The sequence below is a fragment of the Salvelinus sp. IW2-2015 genome, linkage group LG20 (assembly GCF_002910315.2).
Source record: "Salvelinus sp. IW2-2015 linkage group LG20, ASM291031v2, whole genome shotgun sequence".
In the NCBI taxonomy this organism is placed as follows: Eukaryota; Metazoa; Chordata; class Actinopteri; order Salmoniformes; family Salmonidae; genus Salvelinus; species Salvelinus sp. IW2-2015.
The window spans coordinates 5,649,397-5,674,982 of record NC_036860.1 but is presented as its reverse complement, the minus strand read 5'-3'; the positions used below and the strand labels follow the sequence as shown (position 1 = coordinate 5,674,982).

At 44.0% G+C, this 25,586-nt stretch overlaps 1 protein-coding gene across 1 annotated transcript; it reads left to right on the top strand.

The window, feature by feature from the left end:
- The first annotated feature begins 5,243 nt into the window (after positions 1-5,243).
- On the top strand, positions 5,244-24,018 carry ints1 (integrator complex subunit 1). The gene is made up of 43 exons (XM_024012566.2): positions 5,244-5,366; positions 7,205-7,310; positions 7,446-7,632; positions 7,843-7,988; positions 8,297-8,438; positions 9,903-10,079; positions 10,246-10,354; positions 10,423-10,543; positions 10,685-10,762; positions 10,911-11,092; positions 11,216-11,312; positions 11,408-11,499; positions 11,605-11,665; positions 11,770-11,967; positions 12,191-12,320; positions 12,405-12,584; positions 12,755-12,904; positions 13,002-13,181; positions 13,319-13,423; positions 13,637-13,804; positions 13,986-14,097; positions 14,204-14,362; positions 14,491-14,637; positions 14,822-14,920; positions 15,357-15,478; positions 15,774-16,031; positions 16,228-16,387; positions 17,815-17,946; positions 18,491-18,671; positions 18,946-19,075; positions 19,157-19,272; positions 19,397-19,484; positions 19,624-19,895; positions 21,026-21,155; positions 21,268-21,401; positions 21,599-21,791; positions 22,084-22,211; positions 22,353-22,459; positions 22,651-22,764; positions 22,861-22,931; positions 23,052-23,143; positions 23,374-23,483; positions 23,659-24,018. The coding sequence occupies exons 1-43, from the start codon at positions 5,297-5,299 to the stop codon at positions 23,772-23,774; spliced, it is 5,850 nt and encodes a 1,949-aa protein (XP_023868334.2). The 5' UTR covers positions 5,244-5,296; the 3' UTR covers positions 23,775-24,018.
- Positions 24,019-25,586: the final 1,568 nt, after the last annotated feature.

The window sequence follows — 25,586 nt, the reverse complement described above, 5'->3', positions numbered from 1 at the left end:
ACCAATTCCTCGTGACCGCCCCCCTCCATTCATGAAAATAACTTTCTGCTGACGTAAACGAGGCGGGAAACTAGGGGAAGCCAGAAATAGACGGTAGATGCAGTTTGCGAATACTTTTGGGAAAATTGGCGAGATAATGTGTAGATGAAATCATTATTATACTAATTATGGCTATCCAACTATAAATAGGCTGTTAATACTTCACAGACAATGTCAGCACATGTTTTAGCTTTTTATAGGCCGATTCAATAATTCCATGATTGCACAATGTTTGTTCTTCTGGTGACAAAATCAGTATGAGAGAATCCCTATCCCACATACGTTCCCATAATTTTACATTACAGAATTCTTTCTTTTTTTGGTAATCTGACCCTAAAATTACTGCCTCACTGGTTAATAGAAGAAACAGCGCCACCTGTCTTTACCCTTGTCCTGTCCTTCCAACATTTATTTTGAGTTTTGGATTATTTACAGGTGGCATAATGTTGAAGGCTCTGAGGCCAACTATAAGCTTGCTTATTCCGCCTTCTTACTCACCACTTACGTTACTGCCCCAAGACCATTCTCATGCAAGACAATATATAGTATGAGAATACGTATAATAGTTATAATAGTATGATAATATATAATAGTATGAGAATATATAGACAATATATAGTCTGAGAAGGGTGACAGACATTCTCTTAGGTGAAATGCTTTAGAAAAAAAACATGACACATCTCCAAAAATAAACTAGTAGTATCCCCCCAACTAAGGACTCCCACAACGTGCTTCTCAGTTGTTCTTGTTGTAAGCCTACAAGAACAAGTACGGTCATACGCTGCATAATTTTTTTAAACAGACAAATCAAATATTCTTCTAAAAATGATTTACAAATTTTAATACTACATGTTTAAAATGTGTATGTATGTGATACACATTAACAGCCTAACTCTAGGGCTCATCTCATTGAACATCCTCAAACTGAGCACAGAGTTGATAAGCAGTGCTGACATGCCTTAAGGCTGTGGTCTAATTGGCTTCAACAGTATTCACTTGCTTCAGGTTGCCACATATATTTAGAAGCATTCCAATTCCAATTTTACACAGGCATTCCAATTCTGGTCTTTTGCCCAATTATGGGCAAAAGATCCGATCTGATTAGTCAAAAGACCAGTTAGTGGCAAAAGATCAGAATTGGGCTGCCTGTGTAAACGCAACCATAGACAGCGCTGCAGAGGTTTGAGAATGGAAAAGGTCAAATTTAAATGGAAGGGTTGTAAATTACTGAATGATATTCATATAATAATCAACTTGCTCCTTACAATATGCATTCATACATTGGTTCAAATCAGGATGTCTTTAGTGAGGACCTCTCCATTACCCTGTAAACAATAAGAAAAAAGATTCCCACTAATTTCCTAGCAAAGGAACTGACTAACTCTGATGGAGTTCACCCACTGTAGCTGGGCCTAGAGCCAGGAGGTTGGTGTATGGTTGTATTTCTGTGGAAGACCATTGCCAGGGGTGATTGAACACATGAGCGTTTTCCTCAGGAGAGGCATATGGACTAAATTGTACATTGATGTGCTGGGATCTCTCATGCAGAGTACATTTAAAGTTGAAAGCAAATGCAGCTTTTGAGATGAGTAATTACTCAAGTTTGTGTTATGGGTGGTTCTCATTCTAAAGCAATGCCCAAACCTGCTTTATTAGAGCACATCTTGTCAACAGAAATTAACACAGAGTTAATGTTCGCGAATAGTTATATGCTCTGTAATGCTCTCCCTGAGCATCTCTTTGTAATTAAAAATGTATTGAATGTGCACTGTGGCATGGGATTGTTTGGCTTGGTGTATAGTTGGCTGTCTGCAATTCAATTATTTTATTGATCATGTGGCGATTTATTATAAAAATGTGTCCCCCAGATGTTCCACTCCAGCAGTGTCGAAGCCTTTACTGAGGCAAGGCTTGTCTGTTCATGTCTTTGTTTTGACTAAATCAATATTACACAGTAGTGTACTGGGATATGAAAACAATAAAGATCAGAGGAGGTGTTAGCTTTTATGCCACGATATCCCACCGATGATGTAGATGCTGAGCTCGGATAAAATTATCTGGAACAAAGAGCCCCCCTACTGTTTACAGAAGGTTGGAAAATGAACCTCCAGTACTCTCCAACAGACTGTTGATGATTAACATATAAATGATGACTTCACTAACTTCTTAAGTCAGTTATTAGCAGGTTTGGGTGTAAATGTTTACTTGTAAACTTTACAAAAAAATAACTAATCAGTTACGTTAACAGCATTTTTTTTATTGAAAACTAGATGATTACTTTTGAATTACTTTTAATTCAGAAAGGATGTTTTCTCAATGAGTTCAATTCCTTTTTGGTCATCTTCTAAGCCTCTTAAGGAGAAAGTAATCCAAACATAACTGAAAGTCATCAGATTTGGTGACTGAGTTTGGGTAATACAAAAGTTAAGTTACTGATTACAATTTTGGACAGATAACATGTAAACTAACATATTACATTATACATATTACATAGAAAGTAGCCTACTCAACCCTGGGTACTAATAAACAAAATTGAAAGGTTGCAATTGTCATAGCAATATGACTACAACATTGACTTTAGCTTCCTGAGGTGCATACAAAATGGGAGATTCTGTTTTGGGTGGATTTCTCCTTAAAAACAATGACTCATAGTTGCCCATGAGTTGTTTCTGAAGAAACAGACTACTCACAAACTTGTTTTTCAGGTTTGTGGACTTCCCAGTGACACAGATTTATATTTGAACATGACTAAGCATTCCACTGATTTATCCAAAATATTTTAATATTAAAAACACTTTATGTAACCACTGTCAGGTTACAGGCTATGGAAACAGGTGGTGAAGCAGTTTCAGTTTGTGTTAGTAGTCTGCTATGAAAGACTGGTATTCAGCAATAATGTCTCTGAATAAGATGTAGGCTAGTTTGTGCTCTATTAGAGAAAGTGTCCACCCCATGTCTGATGTATAGCATGGAGAATACTGTAACAGTGTCGAAAGTAGGATAAATGGCTCTCTTTTGGTTTGGGAATAGTAAGGCTATGTTATGCACTGTAATGATGTCATCAGAAATATGGAATGTGTCTCATGAAAGGAGAGCAACATTGCCATGCCGTTTTTCATAAGTAGTAACGTACAGAAATACAAGAACTAAAGCATTTTCACTAACAAGGCTAGATTAGAAGCACATGTTTTTTTCAATGTGTGCTTTACAGTGTGTGCCTTTCTGGGTACAGTCTGTTTTCTTTTGTCTGGCACAAGCAGTATGTAGTTTCCATGCCTGACATCATTGTGAGGAGTCTTGGAAACCTTATTCCTTTTCCAAAGCTTTCAGGCAATAGTGCCACCCATAAATCAACAACCACTGCCAGAGACATTATTACACTTGCCTAGGCCTACTTGTGAAACTGGGAAATTACATTATAGGATAAATACAATTACAATGGGAAACATTAGTCATACATGATTTAATGAAAAATATCTAAATACTTTTGATTAATAACAAAATGCAGATGTTTCTATCCTTATAGCCTATAGCCTAATCTTAAATTTAGTTTGTGATCTACACAGTACCAGCACATTTTTGATGTTTTTCAACGCTCACCCTTGCAGGGCGGGACTTCCGTTCGAGACGCGGAACTTCCGTTCGGGAAATCAACATGGAAGTGAGAACGAGTCTATTTCTTTTTGAATATTCAATAGTTTGCAATTGCAACAGTCAGTCATAATACCCATGCATATTGGAACGAACTAACGCTTAGTTGTTCATCTAACCAGCTTTTTGCCGATGTAATTGCTTTGTAGCTAGCTACGCTAACTCCATACCGGTAACCTTAGGTAGCCGCTGTCTATAATGCTTCATATAACATTAACGTTATTAGCGAGCTAATAGCTGCTACTAGCCCTTTCAGTTGACAAATGCCAAAGGTTTTAGCACTTTTCGGGATAAATCCGTTATCGTGATGTAAAAATGCTTTACAAATAGGCAGCTCTGATGTTGAGATGAAGTAATATTTTACCGACCAGTTTCCAGGTAGCTATGCTAACTAGCTATCTGTGTGTCTCATGTTGAATCTCTGCACACACAAGTACATGATGATTGGCAGTGAGTGTACATGATGATCGTCCCAAGCCTACAACGATCAGGCGGCCTAGTGCTGCAAAGCCCTCAGGTGTGTACAGTATCTAGCTATGTGCCACACTTTATCTAACTTTTGTCAAACATACATAATATTACAAGTGTTTTCTCTCCAAATGTTGCCAATAGGTCACCCTCCTCCTGGAGATTTCATAGCATTGGGGTCAAAGAGTGCGGAGAGTCCAAAGCACCTGCAGTTCTCCTTAAGCCAGTGTCCACCTTACCCACTGACCGTAAACGAGAGAACTTCTTCGTCACTTCCATCCTCCTCTGTCTGTCCGGCCTCGTGAAGCGCCCCAAGATCTCCTCTACCCTCCTGTCAGCGCCCTAGGACGACTGGCTGATGTGGCAGCAGTGGACAAAAGGGCTATATCGCCTTCGATCAAGGAGCCCTCAGTGGTGCCCATAAAAGGTAGGAAACATTTTCAATTCAAATATTTTTTTCAGTGGAATAGGTAGTGGTGAATCCTGTGACTGTGCATATATATTAAACACAATGGTCTCTTGCAGTCCCCCAGCAGTGCTCCTGGATGAGATTGAGAATGCAGAGCAGGATGGAAATGAGATCGCATTGAAGGGGTGCTCTGTGGAGCTGTCAAACAGCTGAAGATGAACCGGGCTACCTGACATAACACTATAACTCTAGCCTCATGTTCCTGGCCAAGATTAAGCCAATCTCTTCGCCACTGAAGGCATTATTGAGGTGAGATTTGAAACCCAACATTTTACAATCAGTTCCATACCATTGTTATACAGATTGGTTCATGACTTTCTCTATCTGTGCGCGTACAGGCCTTGTGCAGTCTCCTTCGCCGGATGCCTCCATCAACTTCAAAGCAAAGGGCAACAGTCTGGTGTCTGTGCTAGCCTGCAACCTGCTGATGGCAGCCTATGAGGAGGATGAGAACTGGCCAGAGATCTTGTCAAAGTGAGAACCACTCATCATCATTCCTATTGGATTTCTGTTTGTATTCTAGCTGCATTGTTACCACTGTTGTGCGCTCTTTAACATGTTCTTGTTCTTTTTAGGTGTACATTGAGGACTCTTTGGGGGACGAATTTGGTAGACAGTTCCCATTGTAAGAATTTTGTGGACAATATCCAGACTGCCTTCAGTACCAAAATGCCCCCAAAGAGTATGCTGCTGCAGTTGCAGACTGACACTGGCCGCTCCGGTGGAGATATCAGTGCAGGTATAGTACTGTATGTACAGTTGAAGTCGGAAGTTTACAAACATACACTTAGGTTGGAGTCATTAAAACTTGTTTTTCAACCACTCCTACAAATTTCTTGTTAACAAACTATAGTTTTGGCAAGTCGGTTAGGACATCTACTTTGTGCATGACACAAGTAATTTTTCCAACAATTGTTTACAGACAGATTATTTCACTTATAATTCACTGTATCACAATTCCAGTAGGTCAGAAGTTTACATACACTAAGTTGACTGTGCTTTTTAACACTTGGAAAATGCCAGAAAATTATGCATGGCTTTAGAAGCTTCTGATAGGCTAATTGACATAATTTGAGTCATTGGAGATGTACTGTGGATGTATTTCATGGCCTTCAAGCCTGTTGCTTGACATCATGAAAACATCAAAAGAAATCAGCCAAGACCTCAGAAAAAAACTTGTAGACCTCCACAAGTCTGGTTCATCCTTGGGAGCAATTTCCAAATGCCTGAAGGTACCATGTTCATTTGTACAAACAATAGTACGCAAGTATAAACACCATGGGACCACGCAGCCGTCATACCGCTCAGGAAGGAGACGTGTTCTGTCTCCTCGAGATGAACGTACTTTGGTGCGACAAGTGCAAATCAATCCCAGAACAACAGCAAAGGACCCTGTGAAGATTCTGGAGAAAAACAGGTACAAACATATCTATATCCACAGTAAAACAAGTCATATTATCGACATGACTTGAAAGGCCGCTCCACAAAGAAGAAGCCACTGCTCCAAAACCGCCATAAAAAAGCAGACTTACGGTGTGCAACTGCAAATGGGGACAAAGATTGTACTTTTTGGAGAAATGTCCTCTGGTCTGATGAAACAAAAATATAACTGTTTGGCCATAATGACCATCGTTATATTTGGAGGAAAAAGGGGGAGCTTGCAAGCCAAAGAACACCATCCCAACCGTGAAGCACAGGGGTGGCAGCATCATTGTTGTGGGTGTGCTTTGCTGCAGGAAGGACTGGTGCACTTCACAAAATAGATGGCATCACGAGGAAGGAAAATTATGTGGATATATTGAAGCCACATCTCAAGACATCAGTCAGGAAGTTAAAGCTTGGTCGCAAATGGGTTTTCCAAATGGACAATGACCCCAAGTATACTTCCAAAGTTGTGGCAAAATGGCTTAAGGACAACAAAGTCAAGGTATTGAGTGGCCATCACAAAACCCTGACTTCAATCCTATAGACAATTTGTGGGCAGAACTGAAAAAGCATGTGTGAGCAGCTCAGTGACTCAGTTACACCAGCTCTGTCAGGAGGAATGAGCCAAAATTCACCCAACTTATTGTGGGAAGCTTGTGGATTGCTACCAAACACTAATTGAGTGTATGTAAACTTCTGACCCACTGGGAATGTGATGAAATAAATAAGAGCTGGAAAAAATGATTCTCTCTACTATTTTTCTGACATTTCACATTATTAAAATAAAGTGGTGATTCTAACTGACCTAAGACAGGGACTTTTTACTAGGATTAAATGTCAGGAATTGTGAAAAACTGAGTTTAAATGTATTTGGCTAGGGTGTATGTAAACTTCTGACTTCAACTGTATGTACCTACCGGTTTGTTCAGGTGTGAATCCTGTGACATTGGATTTGACTCTTAATCATTACCACGTCATTTAACATTGGGCGGTAGCCTAGCGGTTAAGAGCTAGGCAACCGAAAGGTTGCTGGTTCGAATCCCCAAGCTGACTAGGTGAAAAGTCTGTCTTTGCKCTTGAGCAAGGCATTTAACCTTAATTGCTTTTCTGGWTATGAACGTCTGCTAAATGACTAAAATGTCAACTTTCCAGGGAGCAGTCCTCACCCCTCCACCCCAGATGAGGATGACAGCCAGACTGAATTGCTGATTGCTGAGGAGAAACTTAGTCCTGAAGATGATGGACAAGTTATGCCAAGGTATTTAGGCATAGGATACTACATTTACAGTAGCAGTAACATATTGATTGCCTGTCTGTATTGTCTGTTTGCTTCTACTTAGACCGATCCGTTTATTGGACAGTTTGTGTTCATTCACTCTTCATCTCATTGTAGGTACGAGGAGCTGTCTGAGAGTGTGGAGGACTATGTTCTAGATGTCCTGAAGGACCAGTTGAACCGCAGGCAGCCCATGGACAATGTGTCCCGTAACCTGCTGCGTCTGCTCACTGCCACCTGTGGCTACAAGGAGGTGCGGCTTATGGCTGTGCAGAGGCTGGAGATGTGGCTGCAGAATCCAAAGGTGAGAGGAGGAGTAACACTCAGCTACCCACATCACCTTCACTAGTTAACAGGAATCATCATTTCATTGGCAATRGTGGTCTAAAGTGGARATTAGAGCCATCTCCTTCCAGCCTCAAATCRAYCYTGTAAATGCATCTGTTTGCATGAAATTAAATCTGATAGTGAACTAGTGTTCTGTTCTGTATAATGAAGCRTTTTGTCTCTGCAGCTGACCCGTCCAGCTCAGGACCTTCTCATGTCTCTCTGTATGAACTGCAACTCCCATGGAGCGGACGACATGGAGGTGATCTCCAACCTCATCAAGATCCGCCTGAAACCTAAAGTCATCCTCAATCACTACATGCTCTGTGTCAGGTCTGCAGGTCCTCTCTTATGGCTATATGATTGTTTAGTTTGGATAGTCCCCTACACATGGTTTATAGATGTTCAACTAAGTACCCAGGGGCCTCAACCACAAACCATTACCCTAACTCTAGCTTCCTGTCCTCATCCTGGTTCAATCCAAAACCTCAACCCTAACAAGTTGTTGCATATCAACATAGTTGATGTGTTCAATGTTGTTAGTTTGAACATCTTATAGGGGACCATTTATATTTCAAAAGCCTTCGTTCAGAACGCTTTATTCATARACTTAACTGTGCTGTCTGGCCTTTGWTWACCAGGGAGCTACTGAATGCACACAAAGACAACCTGGGAACTATGGTGAAGCTGGTGATCTTCAACGAGCTGTCCAATGCCAGGAACCCCAACAACATGCAAGTCCTTCACACACTGCTCCAGCACAGCCCAGAGCAGGCCCCTAAGGTGAGGGAGTATTCCATGCTGACATGACAAGACAGCTGGGGAAAATAAAAAAAATGTGTTAATGTGGGGAAAGTAAATATATGTGGTTCACAGMGCTCGAAATTAAGGCTTGTCCGGGGGAAATACAAAAATATATATAAAAAATGGATGTTGGTCAACCAGAATATAGATTTTAGTTGTCCGAATGGACAAGTAAAAAAATCACAATATCAAACAATTGACATTCTGAGTAAATTGCCTATATTCCTATTTGCTAAAGCCTATTTCAATCAATATGTTTTATTTACACAAAGCAAGAGAACAATGTAGACAGKGCTAACGCCTCGATCACACCAACAGCATCGTAACGCAAAATGCTACATCATCTGGATATGTGTGCAACAAAAGTACTACCATTTCTGTCAAGCCCTCTACGCATAAAAATGTTTGCATACGTTTGATAAATCCAACGTATGCACCACACAGAAAGCACTGCAACTGCCTCTACACCACACAGAAAGCACTGCAACTGCCTCTGCAACTGCCTCTACTGCCTCTACAACGTAATGCTGCAAGGCATACGCAGCGGTCCAGGAATGTACTTCTGTTGTACTAAATCGCAATGATGCTGTCGGTGAGATCGAGGTGTAAGAGTCTGACCAAAGCAGCACAAAATATCCAGTCAGAATATATATATTCTTCTCTCTCTCGAATGTCAGATGATCTGGGACAATAGCCAAAGTCTATTTATATAGAGGACACTCCAGTGTCTTATTGTTATAGAAGCCCACATTTTCATTTGATGTAAATATGACTTGCTAGATTTCTCCTGCCGTGCTATTTCATGATCGCAAAGTTTTTAAGTTGCTTTTAAATAACTCCAAAACAGGGGAGGCCTAAGGTAATAATGAGAGAGATAAAAAAATAATTGCAAGATATAAAGATCAAATTAGTAATTTGAACAAACCTTACAGTTGAGCAAAGAATTAAAAGACAGAAATGATCCATGCATGTGAGGTWGGGGGAAAAAAGTTGCGGACCAACTAATTAAAGTATCATAAAGCATTAAGTCCAATTAAAGTTATGAAGACTGTTTTCCAAACTATTCTAATAAAGTATTTAAATGTCCTAAAGTTGCAGCTTTTAAATGGGAATAATTCTGAAAGTCGGATTCTATGCTATTCTCAATCACAGATTTATTTTAGGCCACAGAGTGAAATTGAGCGAACGATACCGAGATCCGGGGGGGGGGGCGGGCGCATGTTGACATGTGACTTCAGCTTTCGGATAATTAAAACATTTAATGTCGAGCCCGGGTTCAGAAATGGACCTGTATAAGCTTTATTGGCTTTGGATTGAAGTGCACGTTTTTTTTTTCTCGGATTGATCACACTTTTACTTTATTTTGAATAACTGAAACACAAGAAGGAGATGTTGTTTGGAAACCGCTTAAAGCTGTCCTCTCCCTTCTGATCCTGTCCTTAGTTCCTGGCCATGGTGTTCCAGGACCTGCTGACCAATAAGGATGATTACCTGCGTGCCTCTCGAGCGTTGCTGAGAGAGATCATCAAACAGACCAAGCACGAGATCAACTTCCAGTCCTTCTGCCTGGGTCTGATGCAGGAAAGGAAGGAGGCCACCTATGTCGACATGGAGTTCAAAGTGAGCTCACGATCTTTATATTACTCCCACCTTGTCTCGGTCTCCTGTACCATTAAATAACTCACCCCCTACCTAGTTATATGCCCTTCTGTGCCTATTCACCGATGAATAACTTCTATGTGTTCTCTGTGGATCTGAGCTCATGCTCTCTGTCTGTTTTCCACAGGAACGCTTTGTGATCCAGGTGACAGACCTGCTCACGTGCTCCATGATGCTGGGCATCACAGCTCAGGTCAAGGAGGCTGGCGTTGCGTGGGACAAAGGAGAGAAGAAGAGTAAGTTCTTGTAGTTCTCTGGTTGTCGTCGATGTGGGCATTTTGAACATCCGTTTTGTCTGTTTCAGATCTGGATGGTCTGAGATCCTTTCAGAATAATATCGCTGCCATTCAGAGGGATGCTGTGTGGTGGCTTCACTCTGTTGTTCCCACTATTGCCAAAGTGCCATCCAAGGACTATATACACTGGTATGCGTTTGGGAGTTTTCGTGCCACTTTGATTGTTCAAAAAGATAAACATAGGAGGAGCTAATAAACATCCTACAATAGTTACTTAAGATAATCCTTCTACCCATGTAATGAAAATATACTTGTGTTTCTTTTCCCCAGTCTTCACAAGGTGCTTTTCACAGAGCAACCAGAGACCTACTACAAGTGGGATAACTGGCCCCCTGAGAGCGACAGAAAGTGAGCATCTCTTCCCAACCTTTGTTTTAGATTAGTTTTATTTATGGCTGTCTGTCCATCCCTGCTGTCTGTCCATCCCTGCTGTCTGTCCATCCCTGCTGTCTCTTCCTGCTCCGTTAACATCACTTAAATGTTTTACCTCCGCCAGTTTCTTCCTGCGGCTGTGCTCTGAAGTGCCTCTGCTGGAGGACACTCTGATGCGTATCCTGGTCATCGGACTGTCCCGTGACCTGCCCCTGGGTCCGGCCGACGCCATGGAGCTGGCGGACCACCTGGTGAAGAGGGCGGCCGGGGTCCAGTCTGATGGTACAACATCTGCAACAGCAATGGGTAAGCGGAGATTATTTAAAGTAATTAACTTTTTCATGAAAAGAGATGACATTGAGGGAACTTTGTTTATTTGGCTTTACATCAAGAGGGATATTTGCTTGTTTCCTGGTTTTGCTTTTGTAGATCTGGATGTGTTGAGAGTAGAGCGGCTCCAGCTGATTGACGCAGTGCTGAACCTGTGCACCTACCACCACCCAGAGAACATTCAGCTTCCTGCGGGGTATGCTGCTCTCTTTTAGTGTAATTAACCAACTTGCCAGCTAGCTTTGAGTTGATGTTTGTTTTCTGTAAATAACACGTTTGATATTTTTCAAGCTATACTCCTCCGAACCTGGCGATAGCCACACTCTACTGGAAAGCGTGGCTCCTGCTACTTGTGGTGGCCGCTTTCAATCCACAGCAAATAGGTATGAGTCTCAATCAGGTTTCCCTACAAATCATCAGTGTATTTATTAGAACCGTAGCCACAGGTTTTATCTCTTTGTTACAATCAACCATGTATTTCTCTCCAGGCTTGGCTGCCTGGGATGGCTATCCCACACTGAAAATGCTCATGGAGATGGTCATGACAAAGTAAGTCACATGTATGAAACGTTTATCTGTTTAAACCCAACACATACCAGACTAACTACTCAACYAACCTTATCTTTCTCCTCCCCCTTTTTCCTGCTTGGCAGTAACTACTCCTACCCTCCATGCACGGTGGCCGATGAGGAGACCAAGACCGAGATGATCAACAGAGAGCTGCAGGTGTCCCAGAGAGAGAAGCAGGAGATCCTGGCCTTCGAGAGCCACCTGGCGGCTGCCTCCACCAAGCAGACCATCACAGAGAGCAACAGCCTGCTGCTGTCCCAGCTCACCAGTCTGGACCCACAGTAAGACTCCTGCTTCATACCTGCACCTTATAGACTACTTTTAGGGACTGTTCCTAGACACAGATTAAGTCTGGTCCTAGACTTTTTAAAAAGCATACTAAATGGAGAATCTCCATTGAATGGTCTTTTAAGGCCACGACTAGGCTTAATCTGGGTRTGGGAAACTGACCCATTTTCATTCATTTGATAATAAGTGGTAATCTTACTTGTTTCTTTTTTCTAGGGGCCCCCCTCGCAAACCCCCACCCGCAGTCCAGGAGCAYGTGAAGAGCCTTAACCAGTCCCTTCGCCTGGGTCACCTCCTCTGTCGCTCTCGCAACCCTGACTTRCTGCTCAACATCATCCAGAGACAGGTAAACAAGAGCACATCCTCTCTCACCAATAGAAAGTATTCTCTCTGGAAGGAACTCTACAACTGTGTTCTATGTTTTCCCRAGGCCTCCTCTCAGTCAATGCCCTGGCTGGCTGACCTGGTGCAGTCCAGTGAGGGGTCCTTAGACGTGCTGCCCGTGCAGTGCCTGTGTGAATTCCTGCTTCACGATGCTGCAGATGACAACTTGCCCATCGAGGATGACGAGGAAGGAGAGAGCAAAGAGCAGAGAGCCAAGAAAAGACAAGTATGCTGCRYTTTCTRAACAGCMATCATATTTTTGTTTGTTRTGAATGGCTTTTGTGGRRAGAGAAATCACTGACTCCAGCATCTCAAAGGATACGCTTGTCACGTTTTATTTCATCCACACAAACCAACAAATGCCATTTTTTTCTGTTGTCTCTCTCGCTACACCAGAGGCAACAAAAGCAGAGGCAGCTCCTTGGACGGCTGCAGGATCTGCTGTTGGGTCCTAAAGCTGACGAACAGACCACGTGTGAGGTGTTGGACTACTTCCTGCGCCGCCTCAGCTCTTCTCAAGTGGCATCAAGAGTCCTGGCTATGAAGGTACATTATAAGAGACAGGACACACACTAATATGAGTGTTTCATTGATTTGCTGAGGAGATGTATTCATCTACTTTGGTTGTTCTGCTGTTGTTCAGGGTCTGTCTCTGGTGCTGACTGAGGGGGGTCTGAAGGATGGAGAGGAGAGGGACCAGCCCATGGAGGAGGACTCCAGAGATGCTGAGCTCCTGCCAGGATACCAGTGGCTCCTACAGGACCTCCCCAAGCTACCCCTGTTCGACAGCGTCCGGGGAATGACCTCCACCGCTCTGCAACAGGTCAGTAGGGAACTGGTCTAGATCGTTCGTACCAATGTGAACCGTATTTAGCCTTATTGTCAGGTTGTAGCTGAGACAGTTTTTTTCCGCTGAAGGGATGTGGTAAGAATGTGTGTTGTGTTTCTGTTCTTCCCCAGGCCATCCACATGGAGACAGACCCACAGACCATCAGCGCCTACCTCATCTACCTGTCCCAGCATGCACCAGTGGAGGAGCAGGCGTCTCACAATGACCTCGCTCTGGTAGCCCTGACACCTCTTATCCTCAGTCATACCTCCGATTATTTACCTGGTTTGTGTGTTCAGTCGAGCACCCCATAGCAAAACGTTTTGCACAGAGAACTAAAGTCTGTGTTCTTATTGAACAAGTTCAGGTCGTTTCAAAATGTTTTCATCCCTACTGAACATTGCCTTCATAGTTAGATACTGAGGTGGGTTTGATTTGGGATCCTCTAGGATGTGGCCCGTCTGATTGTCGAGCGTTCCACCATCATGAACAGCCTGTTCTCCAAGTACTCCTGCCGGCCCGAGTCAGACGCTGTGCTCTCAGCCCTCATCTCCATCTTCTCCAGCTACATAAGGAGGATGAGGAAGACCAAGGAGGGAGAGGACCTCTACAGCTGGGTGAGGATTGGATCATTACTGGGAGGGGGTGGTGGTAACCTCACATTGGAASATGGTTTCAGACTGATGGTTTCATATTGGTAGACCCTTAGCGATCATTTCAACTAGAGGTGCTTGCTGTCAATACAGTTGTCACTGAAATTACATTACTCCTTTGACCTTTGACTATTGAACTTTATAGTCAGAATCTCAGGACCAGGTGTTTCTGCGTTGGACCACGGGGGAGACGGCCACCATGCACATTCTGGTGGTCCATGCCATGGTCATTCTCCTGACGCTCGGGCCACCCAAAGGTATGTATATCTGAATACCACACTTGTTGTTACAAACATGGCCTGTCTACTGTACCTTAGTGTGTGTTTTCAGTGTATAGTATGATTCATGTGTCTCTGTTCTCAGAGGAGAGTGACTTCTTCAACCTCCTGGACATCTGGTTCCCCGACAAGAAACCCCTCCCCACCGCCTTCCTGGTGGACACCTCCGAGGAGGCCCTGTTGCTACCTGATTGGTTGAAGCTGAGGATGATCCGGTCAGAGGTTTCACGATTGGTGGATGCAGGTACAAGTCCAAACACATTAAATACATGCAGGTAGAAGGGTATATGGTGTAGGTCTAACAGAGTAAAATACTACCGTATATAAAAAATATAATTCTGGTATTTATGATACAATGTCTGTCCTCTGCAGCGCTGCAGGATCTAGAGCCCCAGCAGCTGCTGCTGTTTGTCCAGTCGTTTGGCATCCCCGTGTCCAGTATGAGTAAACTGCTGCAGTACCTGGACCAGGCCGTATCCCACGACTCACAGACACTGGAACAGAACATCATGGACAAGAGTGAGAGAGCTTGACCACAAACTGTCCTACTACACTATATCTATTCCACMTGGATAATGTTTGCCTCAGTTATGTAGCTAGTGCTCATAGGATTTATTCCTGAAGATTCTGTGCATAAATCTGACTATTTAGCGCTGACGGTATGTTCTCTATTCCTGATGTTTCTGTATGTCCTGTGCTACAGACTACATGGCTCATCTGGTGGAGGTGCAGCATGAGCGAGGCGCCACAGGGGGGCACACTTTCCACGGGTTGCTCAGCTCCTCTCTCCCTCCTCGCAGAGGTCAGTCAGGGAAAGGGGGATACCTAGTCAGTGGTACAACTGAATGCATTCAACTGAAATGTGTCTTCCGCATTTAACCCAACCCCTCTCAATCAGAGAGGTGCYGGGGGGCTGCCTTAATCGACATCCACGTCTTCGGCACCCGGGGAACAGTGGGTTAACTGCCTTGCTCAGGGGCAGAACGATAGATTTGTACCTTGTCAGCTCGGGATTCGATCCAGCAACCTTTCGGTTACTGGCCCAACACTCCTACCCGCCAGGCTACCTGCCACCCCCATACAGTCTCTTACTACTACTACTACGTGATTACATTTGTTTATGCCTCTCTGTGTTACCTTTCTTATAAAAGTTTTGGAACAGCCCAGTAAAAACACAGTTTTGGTATTTTGGGTCCATACCTGTCAATAACCGAAGACTATGACGTTTAACCTTACAGATAGTACTGAGGTGAACAGAGCCAAAGTTACCGTGGAAACTCCTAGTGGCTCCTTGAAGATGAGAGCCAATCAGATCCCAGTGATTGGGCCTGAGGATGACCTCACCGGCATGTTGCTTCAGGTAGGAATATATCTCTGCCTGGAGATTGATGACACATTAATACCTGTCTGAAGTCATTTTGAAGTTTATGGAGCAAATTATTTTTTCTCTCCGATTTCATCAACCATTTTCTTGTAGTTTGTCTGATAAAACAGACACACGAGGCTTTTTTAATCATAACTGCACAAGTAGCCTACAGTGAAGTGATTGATTATCCTAGCTGACAGAGTTGTTTGGTTAGTACTATAGTCAGATCTACCACCTGTTTTTCAGAGTGCTGACTGAGGGTTTAATACTTCTGCCTTTGTCTCCACAGATGTTCCCTCTGAAGGTGGACCACCGCAGGCCCAGCCCCCCTCCCCGGCCCCTCTCCCTGGCCCTGCAGCAGGCTCTGGCCCAAGAGCTGGTGCGTGCCAGACAGGGGGGGCAACCCCAGCAGGGTGGGGTGTCAGTGCGTCTCCTACAGGCCCTGACTGCCCTGCTCAGCTCTGCCCACGCTGGGGCCCTTGTCATGGCCATGAACCGCAGCCACGCCCTGTCCTGCCCCATGCTGCGCCAGCTGCACCTCTACCAGGTATGATTGATTTACTCTGCTGTCCTTCTAAACAGTGCTGAATCTCTGTCTCTCTCTGTAGCCTATATATGTATGTGTTTCATCAGTCACCACTATGACAGAATACATGCATGTCTGTCATTACACCAAACAGATGTGAATGTATTGGGTTGTATTTTTCTCCTCCTCTCGCTCTTCCTCCATCTCTTCTACTCAGCGGCTGGTGTCGCAGGACGTGGCCTTCTCCTCTCTCTTCTTCAAGGCTGTCATGGAGATGATGACATGGTTGGAGAACCCGGCCGTGGAGGCGGGGCCGCTGCGGGCCTTGCTCAAGTCCTTCGCTGGACAGTATTCCCAGAAGCACCGACTCACTGATGGTGGGTGCTCCTTATCATGTCCTTGGCTGCGTACAAAATTATACCCCATTGCACATATACAGTTGAAGTCGGAAGTTTACATACACCTTAGCCAAATACATTTAAACTCAGTTTTTCACAATTCCTGACATTTAATCCTAGTAGAAATTCCCTGCCTGTCAGTTAGGATCACCACTTTATTTTAAGAATGTGAAATAGTAGAGAGAATTATTTCTTTCAGCTTTTATTTCTTTCATAACATTCCCAGTGGGTCAGAAGTTTACATACACTCAATTAGTGTTTGGTAGCATTGCCTTTAAATTGTTTAACTTGGGTCAAACGTTTCAGGTAGCCTTCCACAAGCTTCCCACAATAAGTTGGGTGAATTTTGGCCCATTCCTCCTGACAGAGCTGGTGTAACTGAGTCAGGTTTGTAGGCCTCCTTGCTCGCACACGCTTTTTCAGTTCTGCCCACAAATTGTCTATAGGATTGATGTCAGGACTTTGTGATGGCCACTCCAATACCTTGACTTTGTTGTCCTTAAGCCATTTTGCCACAACTTTAGAAGTATGCTTGGGGTCATTGTCCATTTGGAAAACCCATTTGTGACCAAGCTTTAACTTCCTGACTGATGTCTTGAGATGTTGCTTCAATATATCCACATAATTTCCCCCCCTCATGATGCCATCTATTTTGTGAAGTGCACCAGTCCCTCCTTCAGCAAAGCACCCCCACAACATGATGTTGCCACCCCCGTGCTTCACAGTTGGGATGGTGTTCTTTGGCTTGCAAGCCTCCCCCTTTTTCCTCCAAACATAACGATGGTCATTATGGCCAAACAGTTCTATTTTTGTTTCATCAGACCAGAGGACATTTCTCCAAAAAGTACGATCTTTGTCCCCATGTGCAGTTGCAAACCGTAGTCTGGCTTTTTTATGGTGGTTTTGGAGCAGTGGCTTCTTCCTTGCTGAGTGCCCTTTCAGGTTATGTCGATATAGGTCTCGTTTTACTGTGGATATAGATGCTTTTGTACCTGTTTCCTCCAGCATCTTCACAGGGTCCTTTGCTGTTGGTCTGGAATTGATTTGCACTTGTCGCACCAAAGTACGTTCATCTCTAGGAGACAGAATGCTTRTCCTTCCTGATTGGTATGACGGCTGTGTTGTCCCATGGTGTTTATACTTGCGTACTATTGTTACGCAATTACTTGTGTCATGCACAAAGTAGATGTCCTAACCGACTTGCCAAAACTATAGTTTGTTAACAAGAATTTTCTGGAGTGGTTGAAAATCGAGTTTTAATGACTCCAACCTAAGTGTATGTAAACTTCCGACTTCAACTGTACATTTTTATGATACAGACACACATACTTGGGCCTAGTCACAGATAGTCAGGTAATCGACTGTTAACGGTGTGATGATAACTGATTTATGCCTATCCTCTGCAGTTCGTACAGGCTTCCTCCACCTGGCTGAGGCCCTGGCTTATCGGAGGGACTCTGAGGTGGCCGTGAGGGCCATAATCGCCACACTGAAGGCAGGGGAGAGATGTAATGCAGAGCCGGAACTGATAGGCAAAGGTATGGTACTTTAGTGCGTCGTTCACTCTCTCTCCGGCTAGAACATCAACTATCCTCACTATTTCTGCCCCAGTTTGGATGTGGTGGCTGATGTTACTCAATTTCCCCAGATCTGTTTGTTTCATTGCCGCCTCTGAGTCTCTGTTTTTCCTTTGTTGACCTGTTCCTTTATAAGCTCTTCTCTGAAACCAAACCAGACCAGCGGCTTACAGTTTGTTTATGTTCAATATGGGCTCAGCTCTCCATCAAGCCCAGATGAAGGATGTTTTGACTTTAAACTGGTTGCGGCCAAGCTGGTGATCTAGGTTACGCAGAAATYCGATAATGGTAGTTGGTAGTTCATAGTTTTGGTGTGTGGTTTTTGGCTTGCCCCTACACTGTTTTATTTTTCCTCTGAATCACAAGATTTTTCCTGAGCTCAGCATCATGACCAGGTTCGTTTTTTTTAACCTTCTGAATGTTCCGCCGTAGCTGAGGGAATGGCACAACCATCACATCACATGACAGCTCGTAACACTCAGTACTGTTTGTTTCTTGTTCCCAGTGTTACAGGGGCTAGTGGAGGGGAAGTCTCCATATTTGGAGGAACTGCTGGCCTTGCTAATGACTATTGGAACAGAGACGGGGACCGGCTCTACCACCGCAGGCCCTGTTGCCATGGTGATAGCGCTGCTTCTCCAGGAGACTGAAGAGCAAGCCGTGAAAATGGAGGTGGATACAAACAAGTAAGCATGTAAATTCTATCACGCCTAAATCATTCAAGACATGTCTTTTTACCCTTACTCAAACAACAACATACAAATCTGGTTAACTGTGGCATTGGCATCTCATAGAGAACATTTTGTTCGTCTGTTTATGGCTTTATGTGTTTTGTAATGCCTTAGAAATATTACTATTGTATGTTRAATAATCAGTACTTTGTTTGACTGAGGGATTGTATAGATTCATCAATCATGTAGCCTGACCTTGAGCCTGTCGATCTATTCAATTCCCTTTCAGCATCAGCTCCGAGGTGACAAAGACTGGGTCCAGCTCAGGGCTGCTTGTTGATTGGCTGGGACTTCTTGACCCTGAGGTCACATCTGTGTGTCCAGACCTTCAGCGGAAGCTGCTCTTTGCTCTCAACAAGGTAATCTCAGCAAGTGTGTGTGTATGTGTGTGTGTGTGTGTGTGTGTACTTCACCACCTTACTTCATGTGGTTTATTCCAGGGTAAAGGAACTCCCTCCTACAGACCATACCTTCTGGCATTGCTGACCCATCAGTCCAACTGGACAACTCTTCATCAGTGCATCAGTGCTCTTCTCAGCAAGCAGCAAGACCAGCGGTCAGTCACTATATCAATCCCAAATCATTACCTCCAGCAGTAGTAGTCACACTGACAGTGTTTCCCAAATAGTGAAAGTTGTATTGTAATATTCTGTAATGGTGTTGTGTATGCTGTTCTCCAGACTGGACCCATCTTCTGCTCTGGACTTCCTGTGGGCCTGCAGTCACATCCCTCGTATCTGGCAGGGCCGGGACCAGAAGACCCCACAGGTAGCACAGTACACCAGTCTAGCCCTCAAATAATGACTTCAATGAATCCAGTCACATGACACAAACCAGAGAACACTGTTCCCCCTCAGCCTGACTGCTTCCAACACTTCTCTCTTGTGCTCTCTCCCTCTCTCTCCAGAAACAGACAGATACGTTTGTCCTGCGGTTGAACCCGGAGGAGCTTATCAGTCTGGTGGACCTCATCATATCAGAGTCTGAGCTCAACAGCCGCGGCGACTCCTCGCCCCCTGCCAACGCCGCCGTCAATGCCAAGAGCACCCTGGACCACACCTCCTGCTCCCTCATCCAGTCACGGCTGCCCCTGCTCCACAGCTGTTGCCATGGCGACCTGGAGAGAGTGAAGAAAGTCTCGGAATACCTCATCAACTGCACAAAGAAATGGGGAGACAGGTATGGGTGGGCTGTTGGCTCTCGGACTGACATACTTAGTCAGGCTTGTCCAATGGGAGTTTAATACTATTTACAGGGTGATCTGTTGATATGTGATCTACTTTAGACAGAGACCCCCTCTCTCTCAATACCTCATCTGTTCCTTCAGCAACAGCAGACGTGACACTCCATAATATTTTGGTCTCATAAGGTTCACTAAAGTGCCCACAGTTCATTTAGTTAYACATATTTTTCACCCTCCCTAATTAGCCCCAGTATTGAACTTGGTCTTTGGCCTCTTTTAAACTGAGCTGATAAACTTGGGGCCATATCACTAGATTACCCCCAGACGGAACAGATGAAATTCACAGACTGAATGTTCTGTCAGACACAACGTTGTGTGGACCAGGGGAAAGGCAATAATTAGGTCTATTGGTGTGAAATTAAAACGACCAGAAGTCGTGTGTTCTGTGATCTCTTTAAAAGCTCAGTGTATTATAATAAAGCCAAGAGGATTAGGGCTGCAGCTCTAAACGTGCTGCCTGTGTTGTGGATTCCTGCTCCGACTTAGCTGCCTGTCAGAGATCAGGGTGCAACTTCTCTTTGTGGAAGCCAAACCTTCTTTCATGAGTCTGCCTCTGGTTATTAAACCAATTTTAATGGGGAAACTCTGGCCAAGGTCAAGCAGCAAAATTATCTATCCAATTACAATATTTTTATGCACAGCTAAGCTGTCTTGTACAAATAGTTGCGACTGAAAACATGGGTTGCTTAAAACCCATCTTACAAAGCAGACTGTGTTTGGCCTTGTGTGGGATAAACATTTCCCTGTGTGATAGGCATTCTCCTCACAGCCTCTTCTTTTAAGGCTCATCGCTAGATAAGCTGCTGTTTATTCCAATTACATGATGGTTGTTTAAGAGACAGTGGAATCTGACTCTTGGTCAAGGTTGTTGCTGTTTATGGAAAACACCGCCAGTGATGACCAGTGAATACAAATCCTGTTGATTCGTAGACGGTCTGACATGTACGAGCCAACTAACTAAGCCTACATCAGACGAGAGCATTGTAGTAGGAGACCGTTGTGACTGTCTGCTGTGTGGAAACTGTTGTCTGATGTTTGCTAGCTGACTCCATTGTGTGTTCCTTAGTGTGATGAGTAAGCGGTGCCAGAACCTCCTGCTCCAGCTCTACCTGCACTTCCCAGAGGTCATCCAGCACGTGACCTTACCTGACGCCACCCTGAGCAGCGAGGGGGCCGCCGACGGCACCACATGCAAGGTAGACTAGACCTTCAGCTGGCTCAGTCMCRTAACTGTTTCTCAAAGCCATTGGCTGGCACAGAAGCCGTCATYYAGGTCTTAAGGACTGATGTGTGATCCCTCCCTRTCAGCACGACGTCCTGGTTCACCGTCTGGTCACGTTGCTAGGCGATACGGGAGACACAAAGTCGGCTGAGAACCGGATGTCAGACGCTAACCTGGCCTGCAGGAAGCTGGCTGTGTCCCACCCTGTCCTCCTCCTCAGGTGAACACCATGCTCATTACAAACGTAGTGTTGGACATATGAATTCAATGCACCTCTTATGGTAGATTGTAGCTCCATGGCGACGTTCACTGACGTGATTTTAAAATCACCCTGTGAATGTTTTTGTTCTCACCTTTGCTGTGGTAAGGTGGAAACGTCTGGAGAATGATCACAGCTTACCTTTCTTAACTTTCCAGACACTTGRCGATGATCGGAGCGCTTCTCCACGGACGCATCCACCTCAACTTCCAGGAGTTCCGGAGCCAGAACCACCTGACATTCTTCAGCAACGTGCTGGCCATCCTGGAGCTGCTGCAGCCGTTAGTGTTCCACAGTGAACACCAGAGGGCGCTGCAGGACTGCCTGCTGTCCTTCATGAAGATCCTGCAGGTGAGAGAATGAACACGGAACGCACTCACAGATCAGCCTCAGGGTTTTCCAGTTGGTTTGGTGACATTTGCTTGTGTTTTTCTTTTTAGCGTTTCAGAGTTATTTGACTTCTCATAAGTGGGGAAAGAATAGATTGTTGCCACTTACAGCTGTGGTTGGCTGGATATCTTGACTAGATCTAATGTGTTTTCACAGAACAGTAGTATTTCCACACGGTCAGCTGCTTTGTGCATTAAAATAACTATCTTATMGATCATGGAGTTAATAATGTTGTGGTCCATATTCCCTGCAGAACCTCAGGAGACCTCGTATGCATCCGTTGGCCGTCTTCAGTAAATATGTGCAGTTCATTCAGAAGTACATTACCCACGATGCAGCAACAGCCATTCCCTATCTACAGAAGCATTCCGATATCCTTCAGTAAGTCATTGAACTGTTTGTTTTTTTAAATGATTATTGAGACATTAGGATTGGCAACACCATTYCATTAATGTTAGTTGTTATTTCACATTGTGTGGAGCAGCGAAGGAGTGACTTGTTTTTCTCTGTTTGTCCCACTAGGGGGCTCTCGTCAGAGCACCCTGACCTGCTGCTCAAGTCCCTGCTGGCTGGCCTCACCCTGCCTGTGAAGACTGGCTCCTCTGACAGCTCTGCAGAGGACAGAGATGGTAAGCTTATCCGCTCGTGAAAACTTTGCCTTGAATGAAAAAACAAGTGAATCAGAACACATCAACAATTTGGCAAATGAAAAAATATATAATATATTAATTACACATTTTGACTGCGTACAGATACATACGAATCAACCATCTCGCTAAATGTGGTGTTTTTGACACGTGTCTGGGTTTCCTCCGATCAGATGAGTCGTCCTCTGGTTCCCTGCCCATGGTCAGTATCTCAGCCTCCGTTCCYCTGACTGCAGCTGACATGACCAAGTACCTGAAGAAGATRTCCAGGGGAGAAGCCATCGAAGGTCATTAACGTATAATACACTCTCAGGTCAGTTTAACACGTAACTTCAGGGATTTTGCAGAACTTTACCAACATTTTGCTCCCCTCTGTGTTTCAGACGTGCTGGAAGTTCTGACCGAGGTGGAGGACAAGTCCAAGAGGAATCCTGAGATCATCCAGTACTTCACTGTAAGTTRGCCTTCTAATAACACACCTTTATTATGAACAAATAATCCCCCAACACACACTCTGCTGCACCACTCTGTACAGTATAAGTKAACAGGTTTTCATTMCCTTCCCTGCCCTCAGAATGACCTGCAGAGACTGATGAGTTCTACTGAGGAGTTGTGTCGTAACATAGCCTTCAGCCTGGCCCTGCGCTGCATCCAGAACAACCCGTGGTAAGKTCAGAATGCTGACACTAGGATTTRTCTGCTTATTTTTATAGGAATCTAGAGGGCGGCGCACCAGTTGTCTGGCTGGATATTAATTTATAGATGCGTTGTCTAGGAATGTTTAGCTGCAAATGTTGCTGTAGTGATATCTGTAAGGTGTTGTCTTACATGTAAAATAATGTTTCCTTAAAGTTGTGTGTCKTAAGTAAGAATTGTTTTTTTCGGTGGTGCTGCAGCACTGCAGCAGACTTCCTGCCCACCTTCATGTACTGTATGGGCAGCGGGAACTTTGACGTGGTGCAGACAGCGCTTAGGAACCTGCCAGAATACGTGCTGCTCTGTCAAGGTATMATTGTCCCATCTTCTCAGCACTACACAGCTTCTGTGCTTGGTCCTTATTATGGATCTAAACTCGCAAGTTGGAAAGTAAACTGTTCTGTGTTTTCAAGATGTATAAGGATTCACGCTCAAAGCAAACATGTTTTTTTTTTGTTTTTTTTCCGTTGTGCTTTTCTCCTCAGAGCATGCAGACATCTTACTCCACAAGGCCTTCTTGGTGGGGATCTATGGGCAGATTGACACCAGCTCTATGATCTCTGAGTCCATGAAGGTCCTGCACATGGAGGCAACAACATGAGGACCCGGAGGTACAAGTCCTTCTCATCTGACGGGAGGCAGTGTCATCATAACGTTTTTGTACTGTAGATTTAGACTGGTGTCATACACAACTGCTCTGTTCTTTTTATCCATTTGGTCATTTCATCAGGATTTATGGATTGATACGAACTGATTATTTGATTCGAAGGTAATATCGAAGTATTCAAAAGATTGTGATAATGATTATTGTAAAAAATAAAAAATAAAGTCACTCATGCTTGTTTTGCAGTGGTATAGTGCTTCTATTATTTTTGAAATAATGAATACTGGCTATCTATCAACCACTGTCAGAAATGGAAACTTTTGAAATTATGGATTTTTGTCTCTCATATAATAGGAATAACATCACATAAAACCACGGTGCCATATGACATGTCTTTTCTGTTGCGTCTAACCTCAGAGTTCAGACTAAAATGGTGTCTGTGCTGCATGTTTAAACATTTAAAAGAGAAGTCAGTTACCAGCTGAAATTGTGGAGCATAATCTTTGGAATTTCAGCAGAACTAATTATTGCTTTTGGGCATCAACATTTCACCACCTCAAACAAGGGAACCGGAGCAACAGTTAATGGAGCAAGACCCTGGTGCCTTCATATTTCATTCCATGCATTCTCTGAGCCAGATCATGTTTGAAATGGCTGTCATAGTTATGCACTCTTTTCACTGGGGTGTAGAAGACAAATTAAAGGCATGCGATGGAAACCAATTTGCCATGAAAGTGTGAGTTGTTTTGCCCAGTGTCACTGACTCCATCAGAAACCCTCTCGATGGAGTCAAAGGGGTAGCCGAGACAACGTGCAGGCATGCAGGTAACACAGCTAAGTTTTCCTTCCTCACCCATTTATGGGAAATTAACCAAGGCAGTAATTGTTCAATCACACAGACCAAAGCGCTGTTTTGAAGGCTGCATGTGGGCAGGCTGTTTTGGCCAGCACTGAAATGTACTTTGCTGGTGTTGGATTACATGGAGAGGAAGCAGTTGGTTAGTGATGGGAGAATCCTATGTGAAGGTGGAACATGCCCACACTGGTGGGTCAGGGGACGCTGTTGTCCATTGGGACTGACAGCCACTCTACATACTGCACACATGGGGCTGATGAAAGCAGCCTCCTTCAATGAGGTCCACACATGTCCAATGATCTGCTACCCTTTTAACATGTCATAATTGATCGGAAGCTAGGGGTGGAAATGTCTTCAAATGTTCAACTGATTCTGCCACCATCATGGTTTTCACTGTTATATGTGCTGCTGTGCATAGTCAATTGGATACAAATTGGAATGAAAAAGACTCTTGGATGGGTTGACTAATTGTCCAAATATGTTTCTTATTGCTACAAACTAAATAAGACAAGAGGCTTTTTTTGTGAAGAAATTGTAGCACAATTGTTTGCACTACAATTTCTTCACAAAAAAAGCCTCTTGTCTTATTTAGTTTGTATTTGAAAACATTTTACCTCGCATTTGTTTTGAGTGTATTTTTATCTCTATACTTTTCCAATTTAGTTAGAATTTAAAAGCAATAGATTTCTATCTACTGCAATTGTTCTACTTGTCTGTGCTCTCCTCCCACTGTTTGTTTTTTGGTTAATGAGTTAATTGCACCTGTAAGGTGTTCGCTAGTTCACACTGAGTCTGGAGTTGAAAGTTGTTTGTGGTTATCCATCAGCTAGCAGCAGATGCCGTAGATGCCTGGGCTCTTGGTGAGGCGCCAGCCTCCCATTGGCTTGGTGGCAGTGAGGCGGAACAGAGATGAGTGACAGCCAGTGAGGAGGAGGAGATGGAAAGAGAGGGCT